The sequence below is a fragment of the Trichosurus vulpecula genome, chromosome 3, assembly GCF_011100635.1.
Source record: "Trichosurus vulpecula isolate mTriVul1 chromosome 3, mTriVul1.pri, whole genome shotgun sequence".
NCBI lineage: Eukaryota > Metazoa > Chordata > Mammalia > Diprotodontia > Phalangeridae > Trichosurus > Trichosurus vulpecula.
In genome coordinates this window covers 233,048,407-233,075,840 of record NC_050575.1, presented here as the reverse complement: position 1 = coordinate 233,075,840, position 27,434 = coordinate 233,048,407, and the positions used below count along the sequence as shown (strand labels likewise).

Genomic DNA, 27,434 nt, shown 5'->3' with positions numbered 1-27,434 from the left:
TTCTGAATTCCCCATATTTATTGCTTCTTATATTGCATTACACTGATACGAAACAATTTTTTTGACCTCTCCCTAATCAAAGAGACTCCACTTTCTTTCCAAGTCTTCATTACTACAATTATTTGTGAATTCCTGGATAATTCTAACCTGGTCATAAAGAAATATTTTTTACTATTCTGGTGCAGTGTTTTCACTACAATTTTATTTAAAATTGTTGTATCAGTATCTATTAGTGATGTTCAACATCTCTCTTTCTCTGCTTGGCCCTGCCTGGTTTAGGTATTAGGAACATATCTGTCTCATAAAAGATATTTTGTTGAGTAATTTTCTTGTCAGTAAGAATGAGCCAGGTGTCATGGGAATTAATTTATCTTTAAATATTTGGTTAGATCCTCCTCTAAATCTGTCCACAACAGAATTTCTTTTTTTTATTATTTCTTTTATGGTGTGTTTAATTTCATTTTCTGTGATTATTATGCTTTCTATGCCAATTACCAACTTGTCGCATTCCAATTCTGTTTTTTTTTTCCTAATTCCATTCCTGGGAAATCTAGCAATGCTGTTACAAAGTCTAGAAAATATGTTAACTAGATCTGCTACAGATTAATGTTATCTAACCTTAAAAAGGCTTCAATTGCTTTTTGGAAATCCTTTAAATTATCTCTTAATTCAGTCACACATCAGCTCTTTCAAACTTTTTCAGTATTTCTCAAATGAATGATTCTAACCCACATCTCTCATCATCACTAGAGGAATGCATCTCCTATTTTATTGAAATTATCTGGCAAATGCTCTTTGTACTCTTCTTCCCATTCCATCTATCACCATACCCTCCCCTATCCATTCAATAACATCACTAATTTTATCTACTTTAATCTTTCCCTCCTTTTTAAGAGAAAGATGTTTTCTTTCCATCTGTTTACTGGTTTTCATCTTTTCTAATTTTCTTTAGAACCTTACTCCTTCAAATAATCCCTTTCTCTGTTGTAAGATAGTTTTCTTTCTTTTGCTTTCCCTACAAATATATTTAAGTCTCTCCTATCATTTAAAAATTTTTTCTTGCTTCTCTTCAGCTACTCTCAAAACTTTCCTTCCTTTCACTGACAGATTTCTCAAAAAACAGACCAAAAAGAACCAGAAATAACATCTAAAGCACAGGGTTTATACGTAATACATATATACACTAAGTTGGAAAGGGTTCAAACGTTTGTCCTACAATGGGCTATTATAACTAATATAAAAAGAAATTTAAGCAGATTTTTTTTATCACACTAGTCCCTTATTTTGACATGACATATTAATACCAATGGAAAAGACAATACAATTTTGCAATCATACACGTAACTACTCAAACTACCCCTTCTCTCCACAAAAACAGACCTTAACACTCTTGAGCCTGAATGAACAAAACTGGTCAGACCAAGCACTGCCATCCAAAATATTACCTCTACATAGAAATTACTGGTATAAGTTTGTGGGGTTTTCCCCTTTTTTTACCTTATCTACAGCAGACACCTTAGCTCCTTTATCTAGCAGAAGTTCAACCACTTCAATATTTCTCATCTTCGTGGCCTTTATGAGGGGTGTTTCACCATCCTAAGGACAAAGATGTTTTTTTATGTTTACTAACCTAAAATTTTTAATTAACAATGGTATTTTAAAAAACAAATTATACTAGTGTTATGGATTTAAAGAATTTACAAGTCCTAAAAAATAAAGGAGTTATATATGGTTAACAGAGTTCAGTTTAAGATGGTCTCATGTTAAAAATCTGCCTTAAAATAAAAGTTTTTCTTTACCTAAGCTGTCTGAAATTAATTTTATATTCATTAATATTATAATTATTTATACAACATAATCATTATTAAATTATATATCACACATTATAACAATGTAATTATTATAATACTATATTGTTATATTAATATTGCTAAAATGTACTTTAAGTTAGCAACTAGACACAATAAAATGCAAATGTGAAAAATACTGCAAACCAGAAATGTATCTTAAGAGCCTGGATACATTCCACAAAGTTACTTTACAACATTCAAATATATCTATATCCATATTGATGGGGGTCCTCCCTCTAATAATGCCAATCTCATCTACACCTTCTCATTCTGTGTAACTCTTAACCACTTGCTCCCATGATGTTAACCATAATTTATTGTGGATAAATTAGGACTATCTTCACTAGAATAGTACCTGCCTGAAGATTTTCAATTATAAAGAGAAATCTACAAAAAAATGAACTTTTTTTAATGATATGATGAGACCAAGGGAACTAAATACTCCTGTTTTATTTGAATTTTTATTAAGCTAAGCACATACCTTTGAGCATATTTCAGTATCTGGATTGCACTGCAGGATATCTCTCACCATTGCTGCATTGCCTTTTTCAACAGCCCAATACAAAGCAGTTTTATTATCCTATAAAATTATCAGATATTTTAATACAAAATATAATATAAAAATGGTATTGTGGTGATATAAAATATCATTAACATTCATGGCAGAAATAATAACTATTCGCTCTAAGGTATGCATAGCATACATCATTTTATTTGAGCCTAACAACAATCCTGTAAGGTAGGTATCAAAGCTGTCATTTTACAGACAAGAAAACTTAGGCAGATATTAAGTGATTTATCCACCATCACACAGCTACTAAGTATTGGCCTATCCAAACCCATCTTCTCCAGAAAAATGCCCCTACTCCCTTCTCTACTGTTTCTCATCTTAAATCTCTCCTTGTCTACTAGTTGCTTTTTTACTGCCTACAATCACATCCACAACTGCCCCATCCTTAAAAAACCCTCACTAGATCTACCTAATCCCACTCACTGTCATCCTATATCTCTCCCCACTTTGGTGGCTACACTCCTTGAAAAAAACAGTTTGTCAATAGTGCCTCCACAACTCTTCTCCTCACTCTTTCTAAACCTTCTGTAAGCTGGTTTCTAAACTCATTATTTAACTGCAACTCTCTCTAAAGTTACCAATAATCTCTTAATTGCCAAATCTGCATTAGCACAGTGCTAGGCACATAGAAGGTGCTTAATAAACATTTACTGAGTGATTACTAATTGATTTAATGGCCTATTCTCAATCCTGATACTCCCTGACCTTACAGCAATTTGAGTCTACTACCCACCTGCTCTTGCTGGATCCTCTCCTCTCTAGGTTTTTGTGACAATGCTGTCTCGTAGTTCTTTTCCTATCTGTCAGAAGACTTCTTCATTGCCTCCTCTGTTGGTTCTTCATCCATACCACACCCACTAACTGTGGGTGATATCCAAGGCTCAGGCCTAGACCCTTTCTCTTTTTATTCAACACTATTTTACTTGATGATATCATCAGCTCCAAAGGGTTTAAATATCTAAAGCCCTAGTCTTTCTGCTAAGCTACATGTAAGGCTGCCTCTTGGACATCTAAATTGGATGTACACTGGACATCTCAAACACAACATATCTGAAAGACAACTCAATATCTCTCTGCCCCCAAACCTCCCTACTTCTAAACTTCCTTACTAATGCTGAGGGCAACACTGTTCTCCCACTCACCCAGACTTAGGACACTTCCCATTTTAACTCACTCCACATAGCCAATCCACTGCCAATTCTTATCATTACTACCATCACAATGCCACTTGTATATGTCCCCTTCTCTCCCATCACAGAATGACAACCCTGGCTTAGGTCCTTAACACTTGTCACTTAAGCTACCAGAATAATCTTTTAATTGTTCTTCCAGTATCAAGTCTCTCTCCACTCCAATCCTTCCATTGTGCTGCCAAAATTTTTTTTCACAACACAATATAAGTCTAGCCTGCTGAATGAGCTCCAGGAGCTCCCTGTTACCTCCAGGATCAAAGAGAAATTTCTGCATTTTACAATCAGAGTTCCTCATAATGACTCCTTCCTACCTTTCTAGTCTTCTAACACTTTCCTCCAGCCATACTGGTCTACTTACTGTTCCTAACACAAAATGTTTAATCTTGCATCTCTGTGACTTTGTACTACTGCCTATCCCCCATGCCTACAATGTTCCATCTCTACTACTTAACTTTGCCTGGTTTCCTTCAAGGCTGGGTTCAAACGCCACCTTCTGTAAGAGGCCTGTCCTGTTCCTCCAGTTGCTAGTGCTTTCCTCTTTAAGATTACTTTCTACCTACTCTGTAATTACCTTGTATTTTTCATATTATCTCCCCCATTCAACTGTTTGTTCCTTCAGGGTAGGAACTAGGTTGGGGTTCTTTTGGGGGGGAAAGGGTTGGGGTTTTTGTTTTTCTTTGTATCCTCATTCCTTAGCGCAACACACACTACATAGTAAACTTTTTTTTACTTTTTTTCTTCGGAGGGGAGTAGGCAGGGCAATTTGGGTTAAGTGACTTGCCCAAGGTCACACAGCCAGTAAGTGTGCCACATGTCTGAGGCTGGATTTGAACTCAGGTCCTCCTGACTCCAGGGCTAGTGCTCTACTCACTGCACCATCTAGCTGCCCCATAGTAAACTTTTAATAAATGCTTCTCGACTGGCTGGATTAAGAGGTCTCTGGTCACCTTAGAGAGAGTAGTTGCATTACAGTGGTAACTTCACAAGCTTGACAGTAAAGGGTTAGAATTAATAAGGAGTGATAAGAAAGGGTTAGGGTGCAGGGTACTCTGGGAAATAAGCAGGGAAAAGAAAGGAAGATTTAAGACAAGAGCCTGAGAGTTTGGAAGGTCACATAAAGGTTTTCTAAGAATAGGGGATATATGAGCATGTTTGCAGGCAACAGAAAAGCAGTTAGATAAAGGGAGAATCTAAAGATAAAAAACTGAATGATCACTGAAGCAAGCTCCTAAAACAGATAGAAAAGGGACAATTGTAGTGGTTAGAATGAGCAAGGAGAAGGGCAACCTTATTCTCTGCATGTAGAGAAAATGGTAAGTGAGGATATAAAGCAGTATTAATGTGTGATGAGAAATTAGGGCCTCAATTTTCTCAGCAGAGTAGGAGGAAAAGTCACTTGTTGATTGAGAAAGGATTGGGGTGAAAATGGGAGCTTAAATATGAAAATTTAAAACAAGTGCTGTGGAAGTGTGTTCAGTGACACTAGTGAAAAGAATAGCTAGAATAAATACATTCCTGTCCCTTTTCAAAGGTGTTTGCTTTTGCTTAACTCCTCCCCCTACCTGACCTCCCTTCTATCATCCCCCCCTTTTTTAATCTCCTTCCCCTTACTTTCCTGTGAAGATACCCAATTGATTGTGTATGTTATTCCCTCCTCAAGTTGAATCCGATGAGAATAAGATTCACTCATTCCCCCTCACCTGCCCCCTCTTCCCTTCCAACAGAACTGCTTTTTTTTTGCCACTTTCATGTGAGATAATTTACCCCATTCTATCTCTCCCTTTCTCCCTCTCTCAATATATTCCTCTCTCACCCCTTAAATTTATTTCATTTTTTTAGATATCATCCGTTCATATTCAACTCATCCTGTGCCCTCTGTCTATATTCCCTTCAACTCCGCTAATACTGAGAAAGGTCTCATCAATTACACACATCATCCCTCCATATAGGAATGTAAACAAAACAGTTCAACTTTAGTAAGTCCCTTATGAATTCTCTTTCTTGTTTACCTTTTCATACTTCTCTTGGTTCTTGTATTTGAAAGTCAAATTTTCTATTCAGCTCTGGTCTTTTCCTTGAGAAAGCGTGAAGTCCTCTATTATATTGCAAATCCATATTTTGCCCTGGAGTATGATACTCAGTTTTGCTGGGCAGGTTATTCTTGGTTTTAATCCTAGCTCTTTTGACCTCCAGAATATCATATTCCAAGCCCTTCAATTCCTTAAAAGTAGAAGCTGCTAGATCTTGTGTTATCCTGATTATGTTTCAACAATATTCAAATTGTTTCTTTCTGGCTGCTTGCAGTATTTTCTCCTTGACCTGGAAACTCTGGAATTTGGTGACAATATTCCTAGGAGTTTTCTTTTTTGGGATCTTTTTCAAGAGGTGATCAGTAGATTCTTTCAATTTCTATTTTACCCTGTGGCTCTAGAATATCAGGACAGCTTTCCTTGATAATTTCTTGAAAGATGATATCTAGGCTCTTTTTTTGATCATGGCTTTCAGGTAGTCCAATAATTTTTAAATTATCTCTCCTGGATCTATTCTCCAGGTCAGTGGTTTTTTCCAATGAGATATTTCGCATTGTGTTCCATTTTTGCATTCCTTTGGTTCTGTTGTATAATATCTTGATTTCTCATCAAGTCACTAGCTTCCACTTGCTCCAATCTAATTTTTAAGGTGGTATTTTCTTCAGTGGTCTTTCGGACCTCGTTTTCCATTTGGCTAATACTGCCTTTCAAGGCATTCTTCTCCTCATTGGCTTTTTGGAGCCCTTTTGCCATTTGAGTTAGTCTATTTATTAAGGTGCTATTTTCTTCAGTATTTTTTTGAGTCTCCTTTAGCAAGTCATTGACTTGTTTTTCATGGTTTTCTCGCATCCTTCTCATTTCTCTTCCCAATTTTTCCTCTACTTCTCTAACTTGCTTTTCCAAATCCTTTTTGAGCTCTTCCATGGCCTGAGACCAGTTCTTGTTTTTCTTGGAGGCTTTTGATGTAGGCTCTTTGACTTTGTTGACTTCTTCTGGCTGTATGTTTTGGTCTTCTCTGTCACCAAAAAAGGAATCTAGAGTTTAAGTTTGAGTCTGAGTTCGTTTTCACTGCCTGCTCATGTTGCCAGCCAACTACTTGACCCTTGAGCTTTTAGTTGGGGTATGACTGCTTGTAGAGTAGAGAGTACTTTGTCCCAAGCACTGCTGTTTTCGGAGCTACTTCTACTCCACAGTCACCCCAGGCTCCTCCTCCCCCAAGAACTGCCAACCAGGACCACAATGCAGATCCAAGAAGGGCACAGCAAGAGAATCTGCCTTTGTGCCCACTGAGTGGTCCTTGTACTCCCACTCTGATTCGCTGTTAGATTCTTCCCACCATGTGAGCCAGGGACTCAGGAAGCAGCTGACACTCTGGAAGCAGCCTAAGGAGCTTGCTGCTCCTGCTATGACCACCATTGCACCACTTCCTCCACCCCCAGAGTTGGCAGCTGGACCGCTCTCAACTCGATCCCACAGTTTTCCCCTAATCTGTTCTTTGGCGTTTGTGGGTTGAGAAGTCTGATAACTGCCACAGCTCACTGTTTCATGGCCCCACAGGCCTGTTCCAGCTGGCTGACGCAGGGTCTGGTCTGTCCTAGCGCAGCCCACGCTGGGCAGCCCTCCGCTCTCAGCACTGTGCTCTCCTGGGCTGGAGACCTGTTCCCCTCTGCTATTTTGTGTGTTCTGCAGCTCTAGAATTCGTTCAGAGCCATTTTTTACAGGTGTTTGGAGGGATATGCGGGAGAGCTTACCCAAGTCCCTGCTTTCCAGCCTCCATCTTGGCTCCACTGCTGTAACCCTTAATATAATATTCACTATTTAGGATTTTTGTGACTGCAAGTGCCATCTTCCTTGATGAATGTAAATGAATTAACACTGCTTTTTAGACAATATACAGGTGCTTTTACACATTTATTCACTAATATATTGATAGTTTTTCCTCTAAAATTAAAATCATTGGTGTGTCAGTTTTTTTCTCCACTACATAAACTTCCCTGTATCCTTTTTTTCCAGAATCTGAAATAGCATTCACATATAAAGCATCAAAGGAAAACTGTAAGCCCTCCCCTCTACTCTATCCAAGAGCCTTTACCCTCTCATATGAGAAGACATCCTGAAGATATTCTCCCACAGCACCTGTGGATATCTCCCTCAGATGGGAATTCTCTATCACAATGAAATTACAAATCCAGTCCTTACTCCTATTCCTGATTCATAGATAATAGATCTTCTTAGTCCCTTGTTAATAAACTCTTAGCAGTGAGAAATGAAATGAGTATTATAATTCTGTGCCCTTCATCCCAGTTAAACTGAAATTACAATTCTCAATGATCCCAAAGCTTAGAACTTCCAAAATGGTAACAGACAACACCTTACTTCCCCACCAGTCAATGCGTTAGAATCGCAGGTAACCAAGTACCTGGTAAAATATCACTGACATATATCAGATATAGGACCTTTTCCAAACAAATGGGAAAGCTGCAAACCATCTCTGCAGCTGCTACCTTCCTCTCAAACAAAGATGATCTGATTCAGATTTCAAACTCTGCAGCATTTTCAGTCTTTCAGCCTTAGCCATAAAGAGTATCTTCCAATAAGTCTCATTCAGATACATATTTTGTGTACAGGCTCTACTTTTTTCTTTCTTAGTATGGATGCTCATTAAAACTGTTTTGGAGAGGCATAAGGAGAGAAAAACATAGAAATTAAAATGGGTAGAAATTGATAAAATTCTACTTTTTATCCTAAGAAAAAATCCTACAGGCTAAGAAAAGTAATCTTACTTCACATAGCATGGAGCAGTAGATAGAAAGCTAGGGTTAAAGCAAGAAAGACCTGGGTTCAAAGCCTGCCTCTGACACATGCTGGCTGTGTGACTCTCAGTAAGTTGCTTAACTGTCAGTCAGTTCTATGGAAAACTCTCTATAAACTGCAGAGAAGACCTACACCAGCAAAGAATACTCCCTCAGGAGGGAATTCCCTATCACAATGAAATTACAAGACCAGTCCTTACTCCCATCCCTGATTCACAGGATTTTTTCCAAAGGAATTTTAGAATAACAAAAATATACAAAACCTGCTAGGTTTTACAAGTTAAAAGTTTTTAGGTTTTAAGATAGTAGATGTTTGCCAAAACATCTCATTTATATTCCAACTAAAAATAATGTAGTTGTACTTACATGTCCTCTAATATCTATGTCAGCATATTTTTGTAGAAGGGCTCGAACAATTTCAACATGACTACCCCTGACAGCACCAATTAGCACAGTGTCCCCACTCTGAAAAAAAATGAATTGATGATGAGAAAGGATAAACTTAGATTTGAAATTTAATAAAATATATTTTCTTGAAAATCTGATTTGGAGTAAAGCATGTATCTTTAGTACTTCAAAAGATTTTGAAGATGGGGGTGGAGCCAAGATGGTGGCTTGAAAAGATTTAGAAGTTTGCTGGGACTAGGTACTACCTCTGCCAATGTAGACTGCAATTCCTCTATGTCTCAGGAGACAGTTTTGTGACATCCTGTAATTAAAAGTTTGGTGGATAACCTTCTTACAAGCCTCTCTAAACATTAACAAGGTTGTTTCTAGAATGACACTCATCCCAAGCTTTCACACTTTGGAAGAACATGCTAAAGTTTGTATCTTGCTAGTACAGCTTTTGAAACTAGAGTAATTGCTTATGCAACAATGAAGCATCAGAGCACATTAAAGAAAGGCAAACTATCATTACTGATAAAGCTGCCAGTACATACAACATAAATTTGGAAATTATAGCATGATAAAAACATGCTGGAATAGTGATTCCACAATAAGTGCAAAAAGAAAGGTAATGGTCACTGCGAAATCCAGAAAAAGGAGTTAGACAATAGTACCCTTTCAGCACGTCTCAGTCCCATTCAAGGGGTAATGCTTATTCCCTTACCTCCTCTACAATCATACAGTATAGAAAGGTAACTTCTTAGAAGGCCAATGAAAAGGCTGATGAAAATACTCCCTATATGGTTATATATGGTCATATATAGTCATATGATTATATGACTCCCTTTTGCCCCTATGACTATTTTCAAAATGTAATTTCTGATCATTAACATCCCAACTATTCTGGGGCTAAGAAGGGAATAAATATGCTGAAGAGAAATAAGTATTTGGGTTTTGTGACAGAAACATCTCATACTGAAAATTAATAAATTAATTTTCTGATTTATAAATGAGTTCTGTATGAATCTGGATAGCAGTGATTTCAGGGCAATGTTGACTCAATGCTGAAAGAACTGTGCATTGAGATCCCATGAAGATTTGGAATCATGGTGATAAACAGTTTAATGCCAAATAAGACCTAGTTGACAGAGTCAGCTGGCCTTAGTCCTTATAACAATATATTTGTAATACCTAGAAGAGAATAGAGGCAAACTTAATAAAAGGATTCGCTCTATAAAATTTGGGACTCAGTCAAAAGGCCACACCCAAGGACATGGAAGGCCACATGTGACCTTGAGGCCACAGGTTCCCCACCCCTGGACTAGGGAATCTTAATCTTAATTGTATTATAGAGCAGCTTGAAAGTAAGTTGAAGAGAGGAAAAATACGTTGAGACCCAAGGGGAGGGAAACACACATTATATAGCTTAATAGCTATTAAGCTATCACTGGCAATCCTTGAGAGGGGTTTCAGTTTAGCAGCAGGGTTAGAAACTAGACTACAGAGGTAGAAAAGTAAGCAGAAGTGAAGAAATGGAAGCAATAGCTGCTGATGGCTCTTTTCTAGTAATCTAATTGTAAAAGTAGAATTATCATGGGGTGATGGCTTGAAGCAAAGTTGAACGTGTTTTTAGAAGGACAGAAGAGGTATATGCATGGTGTCATAACACAGTAGCTCACATTTATATAGTTTTTAAGGTTTACAAAGTATATCACATACACTATTTCATATGCTTATCATTATGACCCTATGTGGAAGGTGCTATTATTATTATTCTCCCCACCTTTTTTTTAACAGATGAGGAAACTGTATCTGCACTGGTATTCAAACACAAGTCTTCCCGACTGTAGTATGCTATCCCCAAAAGCAAGCCACAAGGAAAGAATCAGTAAACAATGAAAAATTTAAGATTAAAGAAAGAAAATGGCCAAAAGAAATAGAACAGGACAATACCAAAGGCACAAGAAGGATTAACTTTGGGAAGAAGGACCCCCTACCTCTTCACATAAAAGACCACAGGAAAAGAAGAATGAGGAATGATGTAGAGGTGTTTTAAGGTTTGCAAGAAGAGAAAAGAGAAATTATGTCCATTTTGACTCTTTTCCCAGTAGAAGAAGAGGTCCTCTACTTTAAGGGAGGAGGTAGGGATAGTATGGAGGGGCCTGAGGACAGAAGAGAAAGCTTATTACAGCTACTGTGGGGTGTGTTACGAGGAGTCAATCAGGAAAAAAAATTAAAAGACTGCCATGCAGCAATAAGGGCCCATCTGAAATAAGGTAATTGAACTTCATAATGGACCTAGTTAGTAGAGTTACGTGGTGACTTTTTTCAACAATGTTCAACATGACAGTATAGGAGTTCTTAATCCAGCATCCATGAACCTGAGTTTTTAAAAATATTTTGATAACTTTATTTCAACAAAATTAGTTTCCTTTGTAATCCTATTTATCTTATTTCAAGCATTTAAACAAAGGGGTCTGTAGGCTTCACTAGACTGCAAGGAGAAACAGAGAAAAGAGAATGGTAAGAATAGCCCAGGGTAGAGCTCTGAGTGGTAAAGGCAAATGAATGTGGGATACTGGGGGAGGCAAAAATGTCAGCAATGAGATGCTGACTATGAAAAGAAGAAAGTTACATCAGATCAAGGCGGACAGACTGGGAAAAGAGGAAAGGGTAGAGGGCTTGGATGGTGCGGTCAGAACGTTTGAGAGAAGGGAAGCTGAGGAGGCGACCGAAAAGTAAGTTGGGTTCAGAGAGAAGAATTTCAGAATCAAGATGACCTAGGAAGAGGCGATGGTATAACCTAGAATGTGGGAAAATCTAAGTCATAAGAATGGTGTTCAAGGTGACATGAATAATGTGTATACTGAAATACCCTCAGAAAGAGGGTAAGCTTTAGAGTAGAGGAGAAAACTATAAGCCAGACTAGTATCTGAGAAACTCCTTGAGAAAAAAGAAAGATCTGGAAGCTGACAGACTTCAACAAAAGTCTTTACTAGTAGTCAGAGGCATAGGAAGTGAAACCTTAAAAATAAGGAAAGTTGCTAAAGGCCATACAAATGCATGGCCTAGAAGTGGCAACAAGGAAAAAGTATATCTGTGCTTTCTCCTGGCCCAATGTGTCAGGGGCTTAAGAAGGAATGCCCCATACTGTAGCAGGAGAACAAGATACATTCTTTCCTAGAGAGACCCAAATATCCATTAATGCCAGAAATTAGGAACAATGTGAAAGTAAGAAATTTAGGATGAAGGAGAGTTTTTAAATGATGGTACCAGGATTACATAAGGTATACATAATAGAAGGGAAGGTTAGGAGGGCAAAGAATGAAGTCACTAAAAACTGAAGTGGATGGAGATGAAAAAGCAAGGAGTGATCAGAAAAGCATTTTCATTAGAAGCTGGCAACACTAAAAGCAGGGAGATTGTGGGGGGTGAGGTGGAGTGGGGCAAGTATCAAGTGAAGATCCTTAGTTGAAAGAAGCTGGCATCAGAGTCAAAAGGTGGCATCTTCTCTCTCCAATTACAGAAAAAAAGGAATTTAATTAGGAAAAGATATCAGGTTTAGTGTCTGGATCAGTAAAGACCTCAAAAGACCAGGTCCCCAAGGACCAATTATGCTCAAAAATGACTCCAGTTTCTTTCCTTCCTCTCAAGGCACTGAGGATAATACACACCCAAAAGATATCCAGAACAATGATATGCACTTGGCTTTTGGCTAGTTTGGTATTTGATTCTGGTATTTGGTACCTGATTCTAGATCTGAAGTCTGGGCATGAGATGGTTAGGAGAGAAGTGAAACACTGTTACTTACATTAGAGTTTGGTAAAGTAGGACAGGGGAAAGTAGTCCCTCCACACAAGGAAGTAAGATCTTGGGTGAAAATGCCTCCAAATCTGGTCCTGTGGCACTCAGTGGTAACAGAAGGTTGAGACATTGTTTTCCCAGAATGGTTAAGGGAACCAAGGAAGAGGTAATATTTCCTCCACAAGCAGCAGTAGGTTATTTCAGAGGGGTAGGGGAGGCCTCTAAAATAATGAGGGGTCAAGAATGAAAGCCCATTCTCCCACACAGAGTATTAGGTAGGAGACCTGGTACCTCCACTCACTTCAACTGTTCAAAGGTAACAAAGCTAATGGAGAAAGGAGTACTTGCTGTGGGCAGGAGCCTTTGGATTAGTGACATCCCCCCCTCCCCCACCAAACCTGGGCACTTGATGATAACATACAGACTTCACTTTAAAAACAAAAACTCAAAACTGTCCCCCACCCAAAAAAGAAAGAAAACATGCAACTACAAGTGTGGAACATAAGGTATTGATAATCTGATGGTTGAATTGAAGGCAACTAGTTTCATCAGGGGCCTAGAAGTGGAAAATGTACTTATTAAACTTGAAAAAATGAGACATTTTGTTTTTATGTTACCTTTATTCTAACCTTTTAATGATTAGTCTTTTAAATACACTTTTAAGTACTCCTACTTAGGATGATTAAAATAAACTATTAGATTGACAGCAATCAATATTAAATTGCTGTTGTCTGTGATAATGTAGAGTGAGCAAGAAAAGTAAGGGTAATTATATATTAATATTATGTGATGTCCTTCAAATAACAAAACCACAAAATTTTGTCATAAACTGATTAGTTTTTAATAATGCTGATTTCAAAGTGTATTTTTAAATGACTATGTATAAACACTGCATTTAAAGAGAGGTATCATGGTAGTAGATAGCTCACTTTAGAATCAGGAAGATCCATTAGACACATACAAACCCACTCTGGTTCAGGGCATGTCACCCAAACTCTCAGTGCACCTAGGCCCCTCTGTAAGACCATAATTTCCTCATCTGTACTTTAAAAAAAAGGCATTTCTTCCTAGGAGCTCCCTATACTGAAAAAAACATGTTGTATTTTCTGTATACATGCTGTTCCTTTCAGTAAAATGTGAGCTCCTCAAAGAAAGGGACTGGCTCTTTTTTGTCTTTATATCCTCAGCACCTAATACAGTGCTTAGCATATAACAGAATCTTAATAGATTCTTGGTGAATTGAAATGAATTAAAAGAAATTTGTTAACTAATGGCAAAAAATATACACTAAGCATCTGAGGAATATGTAATACAAGTATATACGACATTTTCTAATCAATTTCATTGGTTAATGTAGTTATTCCTCTTTGGAAGGAAATTTTCATGACCCATCACTCACCCTATCAGGAATATTCACATATGTTCCAGCATCAAGTAAATCCTGTACAATTTCAGTGTGTCCCTCCTTTGATGCAATCATCAAAGCTGTATTTCCATCTTTATCTGTTAAATTCACATTTGGATTCCTTTTCAAAATTTCCTTTACTGACTGTGTGTAGCCACCCTTTACTGCCACAATAAGTGCAGTCATTGAATTCTGTAATTAAAAAAAAAGATTAGTGCATACTGAAGAAGATCAATTATATTTTTAAGACTGTCACTCTTAAAAATCTGATATACTTGATAAAAGTCCTTTGGTCCTAAAACGCTCAAGGAAATAATAAACCAAAGAAATACTAGTGATATGTCAACGGCTTTGTGATCTCACTGACATAAGTGTCGCAATTTATCTAGTAATGATGAAGAAATAAAATGCTCAGTTGTTTAATTCATTATTGGGTTCATTACCTCTTCACAGCCATGTGTTTCAAGAGTTAATATATAAAAAGCAACTTGCTCTCTTATAACACAATCAAGTTTTAAACAACAATCAAAACTACCTGTTTCGTTAAATCAAAGTCTACCATACACAAATCAAGACGTGACAATATGCTCTAACTAAACAGCAAAAATATCAATATGGTAACAATGATAAGCCAACATCAAGAAATACGATACATTTTATCTTTCATGGTAGTTTAAAAACTGTATTTGCCAGTATGTCTCAGCAATTCTTCTTTTTCTGAAAGGGGGGGGGGGCTCTCTTTCAAGTCATGACAATACACTATTTTGTACTCTAAAAGAGTGACCGTCCCTCCCAAACACCTATTTTTCTACAAGGAATTCACTTTGTATTAAGATTTTACTCTTAAAAAGAAGAGGCATAATACACTCTCTAGGGATATTTCTCTCCCTCAAATTAAACAATTTCCATATGACAATTTGTGGTCTCTCTGGACTATGACCTTAGGAAAAGTCATTCAGTCTCTTAAGGTCAAATCTGAACTCAGGTCTGAATCCTATGATTCTTTGGATTCTACCTCTTAAGGTTGTGTAGAAAGCATTTTATAAACCTGTATCATTTAGAAAAATGAGTTGTTAATATAATTATCCAGATCTTAAGTTTCAAGAACCAATTAATATAATATGAACTGAGGGTTGAACCAATTCAATAACATCCATAATGTTCTTCAATTTAAAAATCACACTGTCTTGTAACTTCCACTTCAGCAGTTAATAACTAAAGAATACTGTCAATAGTTATGCAATATGTCAATTTATTCATCCAACAAAGTCTACCATATCCAACTATGTATTGTCAGAGACCAAGAGTAACATTTAAAAACTGAGCGTCTGATAAATGTTTACTGAATTAAGTAGTAAAAGGCTTATGCAAACCGGTGGTTACTGCCATTGGCTAAAATCATGTTATATTTCTCAGAAAATTTTATCTTCATTTGGGGTAGGTAGAAAGCTAGCTTTCAAGAAGCTAACATTGGTTAAAAAAATCAGGCAGCGAATTATCCTTACTGTAGTCTTGTGGAAATAAAAAATAGTGGTAATCTTTTCTGTAAATTCTTTTAACACTATACCTACACCTTACCCATTAACACACATTTTTAGCATTTCATTATATGCTATTTTATACTGTTCGTGAAGCATATGCCCCAATTAAAACTCTCCAAGGGAAAATAATCTTAGGTTCCTCCTCAGTATCTCACAGTATTATGTAGCATAAAATTTGTCACTAATAGATGATCAAAAGACATATGTTGATATGCTTAACAATGTAAAAAGTTTCACCTTTGATTCTATGCCAGTTTTAATCTGTTTGCTCAAAAGGCAATATAAGCTATATGCTACCAAGTATAAAAATAATATTCATTTACAAATGTTTGAGAAAGTCTTTTAATGTAGTATACAAATAATCTTTAAAACTATGGATCTGAAAATAATTTGAATTATTTTTCCACTTTACTTAGAAATTTTAAGTTTTGCCATTTACTAAAATTAACAAACCCACAAAAATATTCATGTTACCATTAAATTCCTAAATGCAAAAATTTAAAAACACAACATGTAAGTAATCTACTACGCGACTACTTTAAAGGAAAAATTTTCTCCATGTTAATTTTATCTAAATGTGGAAAACAACTTCATATATATGTGTATATATATATATATGTGTGTGTGTGTATATATATATAACGTATATATATTATATATATATGCAGAGATATTTATTTTTACTGCCTAAAATTTAATCATCTTTCTCCTTGGATAAATAAAAAATACGAAGTCTTATGGCTCTTCCAGTTTTAACCCATATATATACACATACACACACACACACACACACATACACACAAGCACACAAAAACACACATAACTTACAGCTCCTTCTTGATCGACATCTGCTCCCATATTCAATAAGTGCTTAACACATTCCAAATGGCCCTTACGTGCAGCCCAAACTAAGGGGGTAGTTCCATACTGTAAGACAAATTTAAAGTTATTAACATGTATATATTAAGTATATGTCATGAAAAAAGATTCACATTCAATTTGACTAAAATCATACTTTGAAATGATTTATGTAACTATACTAGTTATGTCAATCTTAGAACTTTATCACTTTAATCATACAAATTCATGTTTCAATTAGGCCTTTATTACTATTTGGTAAATCTTTTATTCATTCTTTATGGACTCTGTATCTTTTTGTCCACTGTATTTCCTAATTTTTTTTTCACATTCCTCAAGCTTCCAACCCCACCTCTGCCTTCCTCACTCTCAGCAGATAAACTTGCCTCCTGCTCTAATGGGAGGGCCAGGACTGTATAGTACAAGATCCTTCACTGTCCCACCTAACTCCATTTACCAAAACCTTAATATTTCCATCTTTTAATTAAATTCTTTTCCTCTGCCTCCTGCATCAGAGTATAAGATTGACCTCCTTATTAAAGCTAACTCCTACTTCACAATGTTCTTGATCCTCATCCCCTTCTGATTCCTTTAGGGCCTTGCTCCATTAATTAAACCATTTTTGTTACACCTTTAGTCTCCCTGGTTCTAGAGATTCTTTCTCTTCTGAGTATAAGTATGCTTAAGTTTCCTCATCCTAAGAGAAAAAACCTGCCCTTAACTCTACTACCATTCTCCAGTGACCTATTTTGCTTCTCTTCATAGGATTGCAGAATCAAAGATTTAGAACTAGTATTCAAAATCTTCTACAACCTCACCACCAGCTACTTATTCAATCTTACTTCCCCCTACTCTTTTACACAAACTTTGCATACCTAGCCTACTTACTGTTGCTCAAATATATTCAAAAACTTCACAGAAAAGACAGGCATAATCAATCCCACAGACCAATATTCTAAAAGGGACACTTAAGCAAAAAGAATGAGAAGCTCACAAGAACAAGATTTTAAAAATAGAATTACAAATGAGTCCAATGAAAAATAAAAAGGACTAAACAGACACAGATTTGGCTACCTGAGAAGCACCCTACCTAACTACCTGACTTCAAAAAGTCAAGAGAGTATATACCGAATACAAAAGACTAGGAAGCCCTTCTAACAATAGCACCTAGAAGATAAGCAGATAAGATAAGAAGAAGGAGCCTAAAATTAGCTGAAGCTTGTAAAGAATAATAAACCTAAGGAAAAGTCAACTAAGAGATAATGAATGGAAAAGAAATTTCAAAAAAGTATACAATGATATCTTTTCTCTAAGTCAGAGTAGAGGCACCACATTTTGACTTGAGGAAATAGAAATGGTACTGAAGAAAACAAAAATAGAAAGAACACTTTGACTAGATAAGTATATACACATGGAAGAGATCCATGCTGGAGATGACAGTTTTGAGGGCATTAAGGACTGATATTCTAGGTATTTGAGAGAGAAAGTTTACTAAAGGCCTGAAAAAAGTTTCAGAATATTATTACCTAAAGGTAATGAAGACTATTAATAGCTACAATACATGCCTCTTTTTAATGCTCTAAAGGTTTTGATAAGAATTGCCTACATATACATCAAGAGCATCCTTGCTGAAGGTATGAGAGGAACAGGCAATTTTTTGCAAATAACATTTTATAGCAGAACACATTTTTACAATTAAACAACTGACTGAAAGACAAAGACAATACAAGATCCCACTGTGTTCTGCAAGAAGGCATTATGTTCTATTTTTTTAACTGATTTTTCCCTAAGAGCTGTCAACCAGAAGTTCATTAGCATTAAAAACAAAGTTCCTCCAGCAAAGCCTGTTCTTGCACAGGGTATCTCTCAGTTCTTGGATATACCAAGAGGGGCATAATATCAACTCTAAACTGACTATGAGCAGGCTTTAAATAAACCTACCTTATCAGTACAATTGACTTTAGCTCCATTTTTCAGTAACAGATATACAATATCTGCATGGCCTCGCCCAGCAGCCCAAATGATTGGATATACGTTATATTGCTGAAATATTGAAAACATAAAAAAAATCTTAGGTATAAGAAGTCCATCTTTTTGTGGTTATATATTTTGTATATTAATGGTCTTACATTTATACTTAACAAATATTTATATAACTAGTAAGAAATTATCAAAAATACTCAAAATAAATGTCAAAAAAGCAGGTGAAATCTACATACTGCATATCCCCTACAAACATACTTCTCTATACTGAGGAAATTTGAATTATTAATAAAAGCATTAAAGGACACAAATCAGCCTTGAAGAATTTTACATACCAGATACACTTCATTTGAGTAACTAGTTCAGCCGGTATAAGAATATAAGAATATAAAACTTTCTTTATCAGTCTTGCAAATAACTTAGCATTCATAGTACAGAAGTACTAAATTCCACTAAAATCTGACATGGTACCTAGAATTTATGAATATTTCTAAATGCTTAAGACAGAATTTACTTCTCATTAAAATTAGTAGGAATTGAAAACTAAACTTCAAAAAAAAAATTTTTTTGAGACTGGGTCTCCCTATCTCACCCAGGCTAGTCATGGACCCAATCCCACTGTGACCCATCAGTGCAGAAGCTCATCCTGTTTTGTTTCTGTCCTGGGCTGGTTTGTCCCACCTAAGGCAGTCTTGTGGTCACCTGCTCCTAGGAGATTATCATATTGGTGCCAGACTTAGTGTGGACACCCAAGAGGCTTTAGCCCAACTGCAGCTCAGAACTCCTAAATTCAAGCAATCCATTAGACTCAGCATCCTTAGTACCAGGCATGGTAGTTATGTGCTACCATGCCTGGTGAGATCGCTTACCATTTAAAATATTAGCATTTTACTTTTGTGATTTCTTACAAATAACATTAGAGTCTTATGGTAACTGCTCAAAATAATCAGGAGCAAATAATTGGAAAAAAATAAATTTTCAGTAGTGTACTCACTGTTTGTTCATGATAATCTTTAGCATTCTATCTATCCTGCAACTGTGATGAAATTTTCTTAAATGGAACAACTAATTCATCAACATTTAAATTTAAGTAATAGAAAAGATAAACTCTAATCAATTTCTGGTTTCCAAAGAAATATAACTGTTTCCTTTTACCAATTATTTTTAATGAAAGCTTACCAGTCCAGTGACGTTTGGATTGGCACCTTTTGAAAGGAGCAAATCTACTACTTCTGTACGGCCTTTATAACATGCCCACATAAGAGCTGTCCATCCTCCCTAAAGAAAACAAAGAACATTATAAAAATCTCTATTTTTTTCCAGTAGAGATTTATCATAGGCCATTTAGCCTATGACAAAAAAGTACTTGCATATATTAGCTACCACTAATCCTAACAAAATCATTATGAGAAGGGGTAGAAAAGTAAAGAGCAGGTATAACACTAAAGAGGATTGAAATTATTTTCCTGAGGTCATCACAAAACCAACAATACTACAGGGAACAGGAATCAGGTCTCCTAACAGGATTATTGGGATTTTACAGATAATAGAATTTTGAGATAGAAGAGTTGGATAATCTATTTCTTTTTGTAGATGAGGAAACTGAAGACCCGTGATATCATAAGGCGTACACCTATGATCTGAACCCATGTATCTTGACTCAAAATCTAGCACCATTTCCGTTACATCCCATTGCCTCTCCTTACAGTGCTGCCATAAGCACTCCTCTATAGCATTTAACTTGCAACAGAAAAAGAGGCTTTGTTGTATTGATAGTTGTTCCCTCTCAGCAAGCACTCCACACCTGTCCAGATACACTCACTACTGGTAGCACTCCAGATCCCTTCTTGAAAAACCATATTACAGTAAATGACTCACCCTGGATCTAAAGACATTTTGAAGATTACAAGACATCGCAACATGTCAACTTCTAAGACACAACAGCTTCAGAAGCTCTTTCTCCTCATGGGGGAAAGTTGTAATATACCATGCAATAGATCATAACTTTGGAACAATCTCTTTAAATCCTACATAGCTAAAAAGATATCCTGCTCTCTAGGACATTAAATTCATACATTTATTTATCAAGGGTCTATTAGATGCTAGGTGTCATGTATTTAAAGACTCCTGTTATCTAGTAATACTGACATTTAAGACTATGGAGACTGTAATGAAAAAAGCACTAGACTTGATCTCAAGAGACCTGGGTTCAAATCATAACTTAATATTCCTTAATCTATAATCCTGATCAAATCATTAATTCCTAGAACTTTAGTTTCCTCATCTATAAAATAACAAAAAGTGAATTACTATGTTTTATAAACACTAATGGTTAAGTAAACAGGTTTATAGGCATTTCAATCACGTGCTACATTTTATAGGGTTAAACAATCAAATACTTCATAATAGTAAGAGTGCAATATAAAATCCAAAGAGATGAACATTAATCATTAAACAGATCACATGGAAAATTCATGGAATACTGGGTATAAATCAATAAGGAAGCACTGTCGTTTCTTACTATATTCATATCAAGAGTTCATTCTGCATACTGCCTAACTCTGGTTATATGCTCTATGTATATGTCCCTGCTCCACCTGATAAAGAGTTCCATACCATCAGCTTCTTCATCAGACTAGCATACCTCATACTAATCTTTAATTTAGAGAACATAATATAGATCTCACATTCCTAAGGCCCTCTGTATAAGTTAGCTCCTTAACATCTTTGTTGGAAAGTTTTGTTTGTTCTGATATTAGCCTTTTGTTTCCTAGTTGCTGACTTTCTGAAGCCACCTGCCACTCTGTAGGCATAAAAAAGGATGAAACTTGCCTTATTATCATCAAAGACTCCATCGCTGGTTTTAATTTGTTGCATGAAGCTGTGTTTCCTTGTCGGTGTTTTCTAAATTCCTTAATACTACCTGACATCTAGCACATTTAAAGGCAAGTTTAGGTAAGTCTCCATGCATTTTATGGAATTTTGGAATAAGTCACAAATCTGACATGTAAAATCTACAGCCAATGGGAAGTCTATTAAATAATTTTCTAAATTAGTATTATCTTCATTTAAGGCCACTGACTCAGGGCTAGTTTTCGATAATAATTTTCTAAGCAAACAGAAAATAAAAATTGATTTTAAATTGCGCTAATGACTCCTAATTTAGCCCTATGAACTAAAATTGTTTTCCTAACTCCTTTCCCTACTATTATCCTTCATTCTAACCCGAACCATGACCCTCACAAAAATAATCAACTAGTCTTACTAACCTATCCCTTTCCTTATTATTTCTCCTACTATCCCTATTTAGTCTACAGCTTCTTACTGTTTTCCAGACCTATCTAGATCTTCGTCAGTGACAGAATCTATTATAAAATATGTGTATATTTAAAAATACTAAAATTAATAATATTAAAATAACCATTAGATCTAGTCAGAGATAGTACATTACAACATCAAATGTCATAGTAAAAAGGAAAAAGATAATCAAACCAGTACTAATTAAATCAAAACAACTGCCTTTTTTTAAACTGGGGAAATTAATATATTTCCTTTAAAACTAAAGTACAGGTCATTAAGATATACAAAAATTAAAAATTTTTTAATTTTATTTTTTAAGATGAAAAAGATCATATAAATGGGAAATAAATTATATCAAGCATGGGGAGTGAGGGAGAAAAGCAGTCTGGAATAGAATAAAATCTTATGTGGAAGATGAGACCAGAAGAGATAGCAGTCTATTATTATAGAATCACATGGAGACAAGGAGATAAGTTACTAAAAGTTGGTAAAAATTAGTAAAAGCAAGTTAAAACTTGATAGCTTATACATATAATATATTGCATAAAAATCAAACCAATTCCTATTTGGTTTTAGGAAATTTTTCCTAAAAAATACATTGGCCTAAATGTAGAGTGCTAAACAGAAATGTGAAACAACTCAGACAGAATCCAAAGAAGCAAAAACACAAATACTTATTAATGAAAGCGGCCCCAGAGAACACCCAGTACAGGCAATTCATTTTGTAGATGAAGAAACTAAGGCCCAGAGAGGTAAAGAGACAGAATGACCACACTTCCTCAATTTTAAAAAAATCGTCACGTGAGTAATTCTCAAGCTAGCATCCAACCTTCTGAGGAAAATGGGCTCCTCACATTTCTCTTCCTTTCTTTTTTCTCATTCACTTCTCAGCCCCATGCAGCTGGCTTTGGACCTCGTCACTTAACTAAAACTGCTCATGGACTCATTTGTATTCCTCATACTTGTCTATCTTGGTTGCATTTAAGCATTCCATTGCATTAACATACCACAATTTATTTAACCATTCCCCTAGTTTTTTTTTATTCTATATAATACCTCTACGATAATCTCTGAACATAGGCCCTTTCTTCACTCCTGATAAGACTTTCAGGGTACAGTTTCAACAAGAGAATTACTGTGTCAAAGGATACGATTTTTAAAAAAAATTTTCACTAAAAACTGCCAAAATGCTCTTCAAAATGTTACAAGTTTGCGATTCTAACAGCAATCAATGAGTATGCCTATCTGCACAATCTCCTCAGCAATGAGTGTCAGTCAGTCAGTCAGTCAGTCAGTCAGTCAGCAAGCATTAATCAAAGACTTAGGTGCCAAGAACTCTGCTACGAGCACTGAGGATACCAAGACCATAACCGTCTCTGATGTCAAGGGACTTTTGTTTCACTGCTTTTAATTACTGCTGCCCATTTGATACACTGCAAACCCTTCATTCTGCAGCTGAGGAAATTGGAGCCCAAAAAGTTTAAGTGGCTCACCCAAGGTCACATGGGTAGTCACAGTCATAGCAACAAAGAGTATTTCCACTATGAGTCAGGCACTCTGCTAAGGAGGATACAAATAAGAAAAAGACAGTCCCTGCTTTCAAGGAGCTTACAAACTAATAGGGGAAGATAACACCTAAAAGGGATGGGGTGGAGTGGCTGTTCATGAAGGTGAAACCAAGCAGTGAAGCTCACACAAAATGAAGAGTTTAGCTGGCAAGTCCTGAGCCTTCTATAAAGGAAAGGAATTTGGGAGTTTATTGCTCTGACCTACAGGCTTCAAATCAGAGGGATGGGGGTAGCTAAGGGTGCTGAGGAGTAAAGTGCCATGGCAAAGCCATGATTGGCCCTCTCAACTCCAAATCTAGAATTCTTTCCACTATGCCAGAAGTTCTTGATCTAGAGTTCAAAACCTTGTTTTAAAATATTTTGAAAACTGTATTGCAATATAATTCATTTCCTTAGTGTTTTATGCTTTTAAGAATATTATTCTGAAAAGGAGTCCAGAGGCTTCCCCAGACTGCAAAAGGAATCCATCACAACAAAAGGCATGCTTCAAAGCCTCAGGTGGCAAGGAAGAGGTCCAGGTTCTTCTATCCCAAATCCAGCATTCTTTGAACGATACCAGGCTGCCTCTAATGGATTCTCAATCTTCCATCTACCACAATCACCACAATAAGGGTCCACGTTGTTATAACAACAATGTTACTTGCAGCTACTATGGCTGTGTAAGGCCAATAACACCAGCACACAGGAGGGCTGCTAGCATAGGTTCTCTGATCTGTTTTTCTAAGGAAAGCAACTTTAAGGGGTTAACAATTTCACTTTAATTAAACATACATATATCATTCACTTAGTTCAGAGGGAAAAGCCAGCACCCTGAACTTCAGAGCAAATACAAACAGAAATTATAAACAGAGAAAATAACACAAATAAACAGACAGGCTTGTAGCTATCTGACCAAAGCTATACATACATAGTTACCAGAGAGAGAGAGAGGCACCAACATCTGGGTTTTCATGCTAGGGTGGCTCCTTAATGGCTACCCAGAGTCTCCACATGACAGTCTTCCAATGAATGAGCCCCCAAGCAAAATACTAACCTCAGAGTACATATATGCTTCTTCAGGGTCAGAGGGCATCATAACCATGCCATCCAAACCCATGTGACCTAGACCTTCCCATGACTTAAGCAGGTCATCAAAGACTCCCCAATCAATCAAAGACTCTTGATTGAAACAAAGACAAGACTCAAAGGCACCTGACTGCCTTAGTGCTAAGAAGCACTCCAAAACAAAAAACAGCAAAAAGTCCCACTCCGCTTGCCACTGCAGTTGTCCAGACAAGTCAATGCTATGGACCTACTTTCAGTGATAGTGATGCTTGCTTTTTGGGCAGGGCCATACATAACTTCTCCAATGAGCAGCAAGAAACTCTGCCACAATACCTGGAGGGATCATCTATTCTTTTCAGTTCTGTACATGCTTTCTCCCTGATAAAATGTAAGCTCCCTGAGAACAGGAACTATTTCATTTCTGTCTTTCTATTGCCAGCTCCTATCACAATGCCTGGAAAATAGTAAGCCTTTCATATATGTTTTATGATTGAGAAGCAACAATATAAATATTAATCAGCAACTTAAAGTTTTTACAGGATTTGTTTTAGACCAAATTAGAGATGTACATTTCTAGGAATATTCAATAAGACCAATTTTATGGTCAATTGGCAGGGGATGGTTTAATACACAAAGGAAGATAATTGGACAAAATAAAGTTACATCTGATAATAATTAAAGTAACAACTGAACATCAAATCCAACAAATATGAATTTCCTTTGTTCATTTCTACATTTTCTAAGAATGTCAAAACTACCTAGTGAGAATTAAGAATCATGCCTAAACTGAACTAAATTATTAAAAATGCTAAAATAATATCTTGAAAGCTGTAATCTTCAACAATGACAATTTTTTTAAAGGGGGCAGTATAAAAATACTGTGCTTTCTACCTCCCAAATTCATACTTGAAGAAAACCAAAGTAATTTTTCCAAATGTTTTTAAATGTAGCAAAGCAGTCCTATAAAAAAGTCTCCAAAGACAATAAGCTATGTTGAAAGAGATATCAGAATATTAAGCTCTGAAATAAAATGACACTGACTTAAAAAATTCCTAAAAGGTCTATACTCACAATAGATTTAATGGATAAAATTTCACTACATCTTATAGGTAATTGCATAGCTTAAAATGCTTTAGTATCATTTCACTGATTTAAAAATAAGACTCTATGCCTCTAAAATGTATACAATTAGCAATATATTAGGAAATATACATACCATATCTTTATGCTCCAAACTAACATTGCATTTAAGTAGCTCCTTCACAATAGCTACATGGCCTTCTTTTGCTGCTGATATAAGAGCTGTCCAGTTATCCTTAAAAAACACACATATTTTACCATTTCAAAAAAAATAAGCCATTCAAAACAGAAAAAAATATTTAAAGTACATACAAAATGAAGTGGACATTGGACTGGTTTGATTAGCACTAAAATGCAACTTCACTATTACATTTATCTGTCTACTGTATCCTAAAATTATTCAGGCAATAATAGTTTAAAAATTATTTTACAACTGTTTGTCCTGGCATTTCACTAAATTCCTAACAGAATATTAACTTAAGTAATCAATTACTTACTATAACTAAAAATTAAAGACTATGTAATGATGCTTATGAAAATGATTCACGATCTACTAAAGAAAAACCCCAAAATGATTTACTTCAGGCAACAGACCAAAACAGCTGTCAGACTTTTAAAAACAAAGGAGATACACTTTGTACTATAATTCCTTTTCATATGTATAAATTCAAAGAAAGAGTTGAACAAAAAAACTAGTACTGACATGGTTATTTGACGTGTATGTGTGGAAATAAAAATTTTAAACTTATTTAAATATCAAGGGGGTTTTTTTTAAGCAAAGAAATAATAAAGAGGATATGAATGAATTTCATACCACATCTTCCAGATTGCAGTTAGCTCCATTCTTAATTAGCTCTTTTACTATCTCAAGATTGCCATTTTCAGCAGCTAACATCAATGGAGTCTGGCCACACTGAAATAAAAAACAGGCTTTTATTAAAATGCCAAGTCAAATACAACAGACTTACAGGATTTTCATGAAGTTAAGATTAAAAGTCTAGCTATCTGGACATTATGCTTTGATTCAGAAATATTACTGAAACTTTTAATATTCCAGTTATCTTTGATTTCCTGATGTAGATACTCTTTCCACTAATGCATATTGCAACCCTTCTGTTGACATGTACAGTTGGCTTTTCACTGCTGTTGTGAAAGCACTGTAATTTTTAGAAAGTTCCTTATAACAAGTTCAATCGGCCTTGAAACCCTAAGACCTATTTCACATAAATTGTTACTTAGCCTTGCTTCCCTCATCCTGCATTTGTTCAGCTGATATTCTGAGCTGAATTACAGTGCTTTACATTTATCCCCATTTAATTTCATCTTATTAGGTTTAGCTCATCATTCTAGCCATCGTCTGTCAACCAATAGATTAGTTTTATCTTTAAGTTTAAAGTCCCCAGGACACTTAATAAGTAGGCTGTGACTTAATCTGTCACTTGTGAAAATTCTAGACAAACAGGTGCTGAAGAGAGAGGCCGCTGTGGCACTCAAAAGGTAAGCAAATTAAATTTTATTAACATCAATCCATTTTCTCTCCTTCCAAGCCCCTACCCCATTAGAAGAAAAAGAATTTCCTTGTAACAAATATGTATAGTCAAGAAAAACAAATTTCTTCAATGGCTGTATTTTAAAAATGTCTCATTCTGCACTCTGATTCCACCACCTTTCTGTCAGGTGACAGATAACATGTTTTGTCATCAATCCTTTGGAATCTTGGTCACTGTTATAACCAGAGTTCTTAAAGCTTTCAAAGTTGTTTGTTTTTACGGTGTTGTTCTTATAAATTGGTCTCCTGGTTCTGCTCAATTCATTCTTCATCAGTTTATATAAGACTTCAAAATTGTACATTTTAAAAATATTAATATTATAGTATAAATATAGTATATGCTCACTTCATTCCGCTTCACTTCATACAAGTCTTTCCACGTCACTTTGAAATCATCTATTTCCTTATTTTTCATAGCACAACAGAATTCCATTACATTCATAAACCATAATTTGTTC

The 27,434-nt window shown here is 35.8% G+C and overlaps 1 protein-coding gene across 5 annotated transcripts in view; it reads right to left on the bottom strand.

The window, feature by feature from the left end:
* Positions 1-27,434, bottom strand: part of KIDINS220 (kinase D interacting substrate 220) — a 169,062-nt gene that overhangs the window by 119,322 nt on the left and 22,306 nt on the right. For all 5 annotated transcript variants that reach the window (XM_036748326.1, XM_036748325.1, XM_036748322.1 and 2 more), the window contains exons 3-11: positions 26,242-26,340; positions 25,564-25,662; positions 19,615-19,713; positions 18,394-18,495; positions 16,423-16,521; positions 14,048-14,245; positions 8,824-8,922; positions 2,332-2,430; positions 1,498-1,596 (exon numbers count right to left, since the gene is read on the bottom strand). In XM_036748326.1, coding sequence (XP_036604221.1) covers positions 1,498-1,596; positions 2,332-2,430; positions 8,824-8,922; positions 14,048-14,245; positions 16,423-16,521; positions 18,394-18,495; positions 19,615-19,713; positions 25,564-25,662; positions 26,242-26,340 — 993 coding nt within the window. The remainder of the gene's footprint in view (positions 1-1,497; positions 1,597-2,331; positions 2,431-8,823; positions 8,923-14,047; positions 14,246-16,422; positions 16,522-18,393; positions 18,496-19,614; positions 19,714-25,563; positions 25,663-26,241; positions 26,341-27,434) is intronic.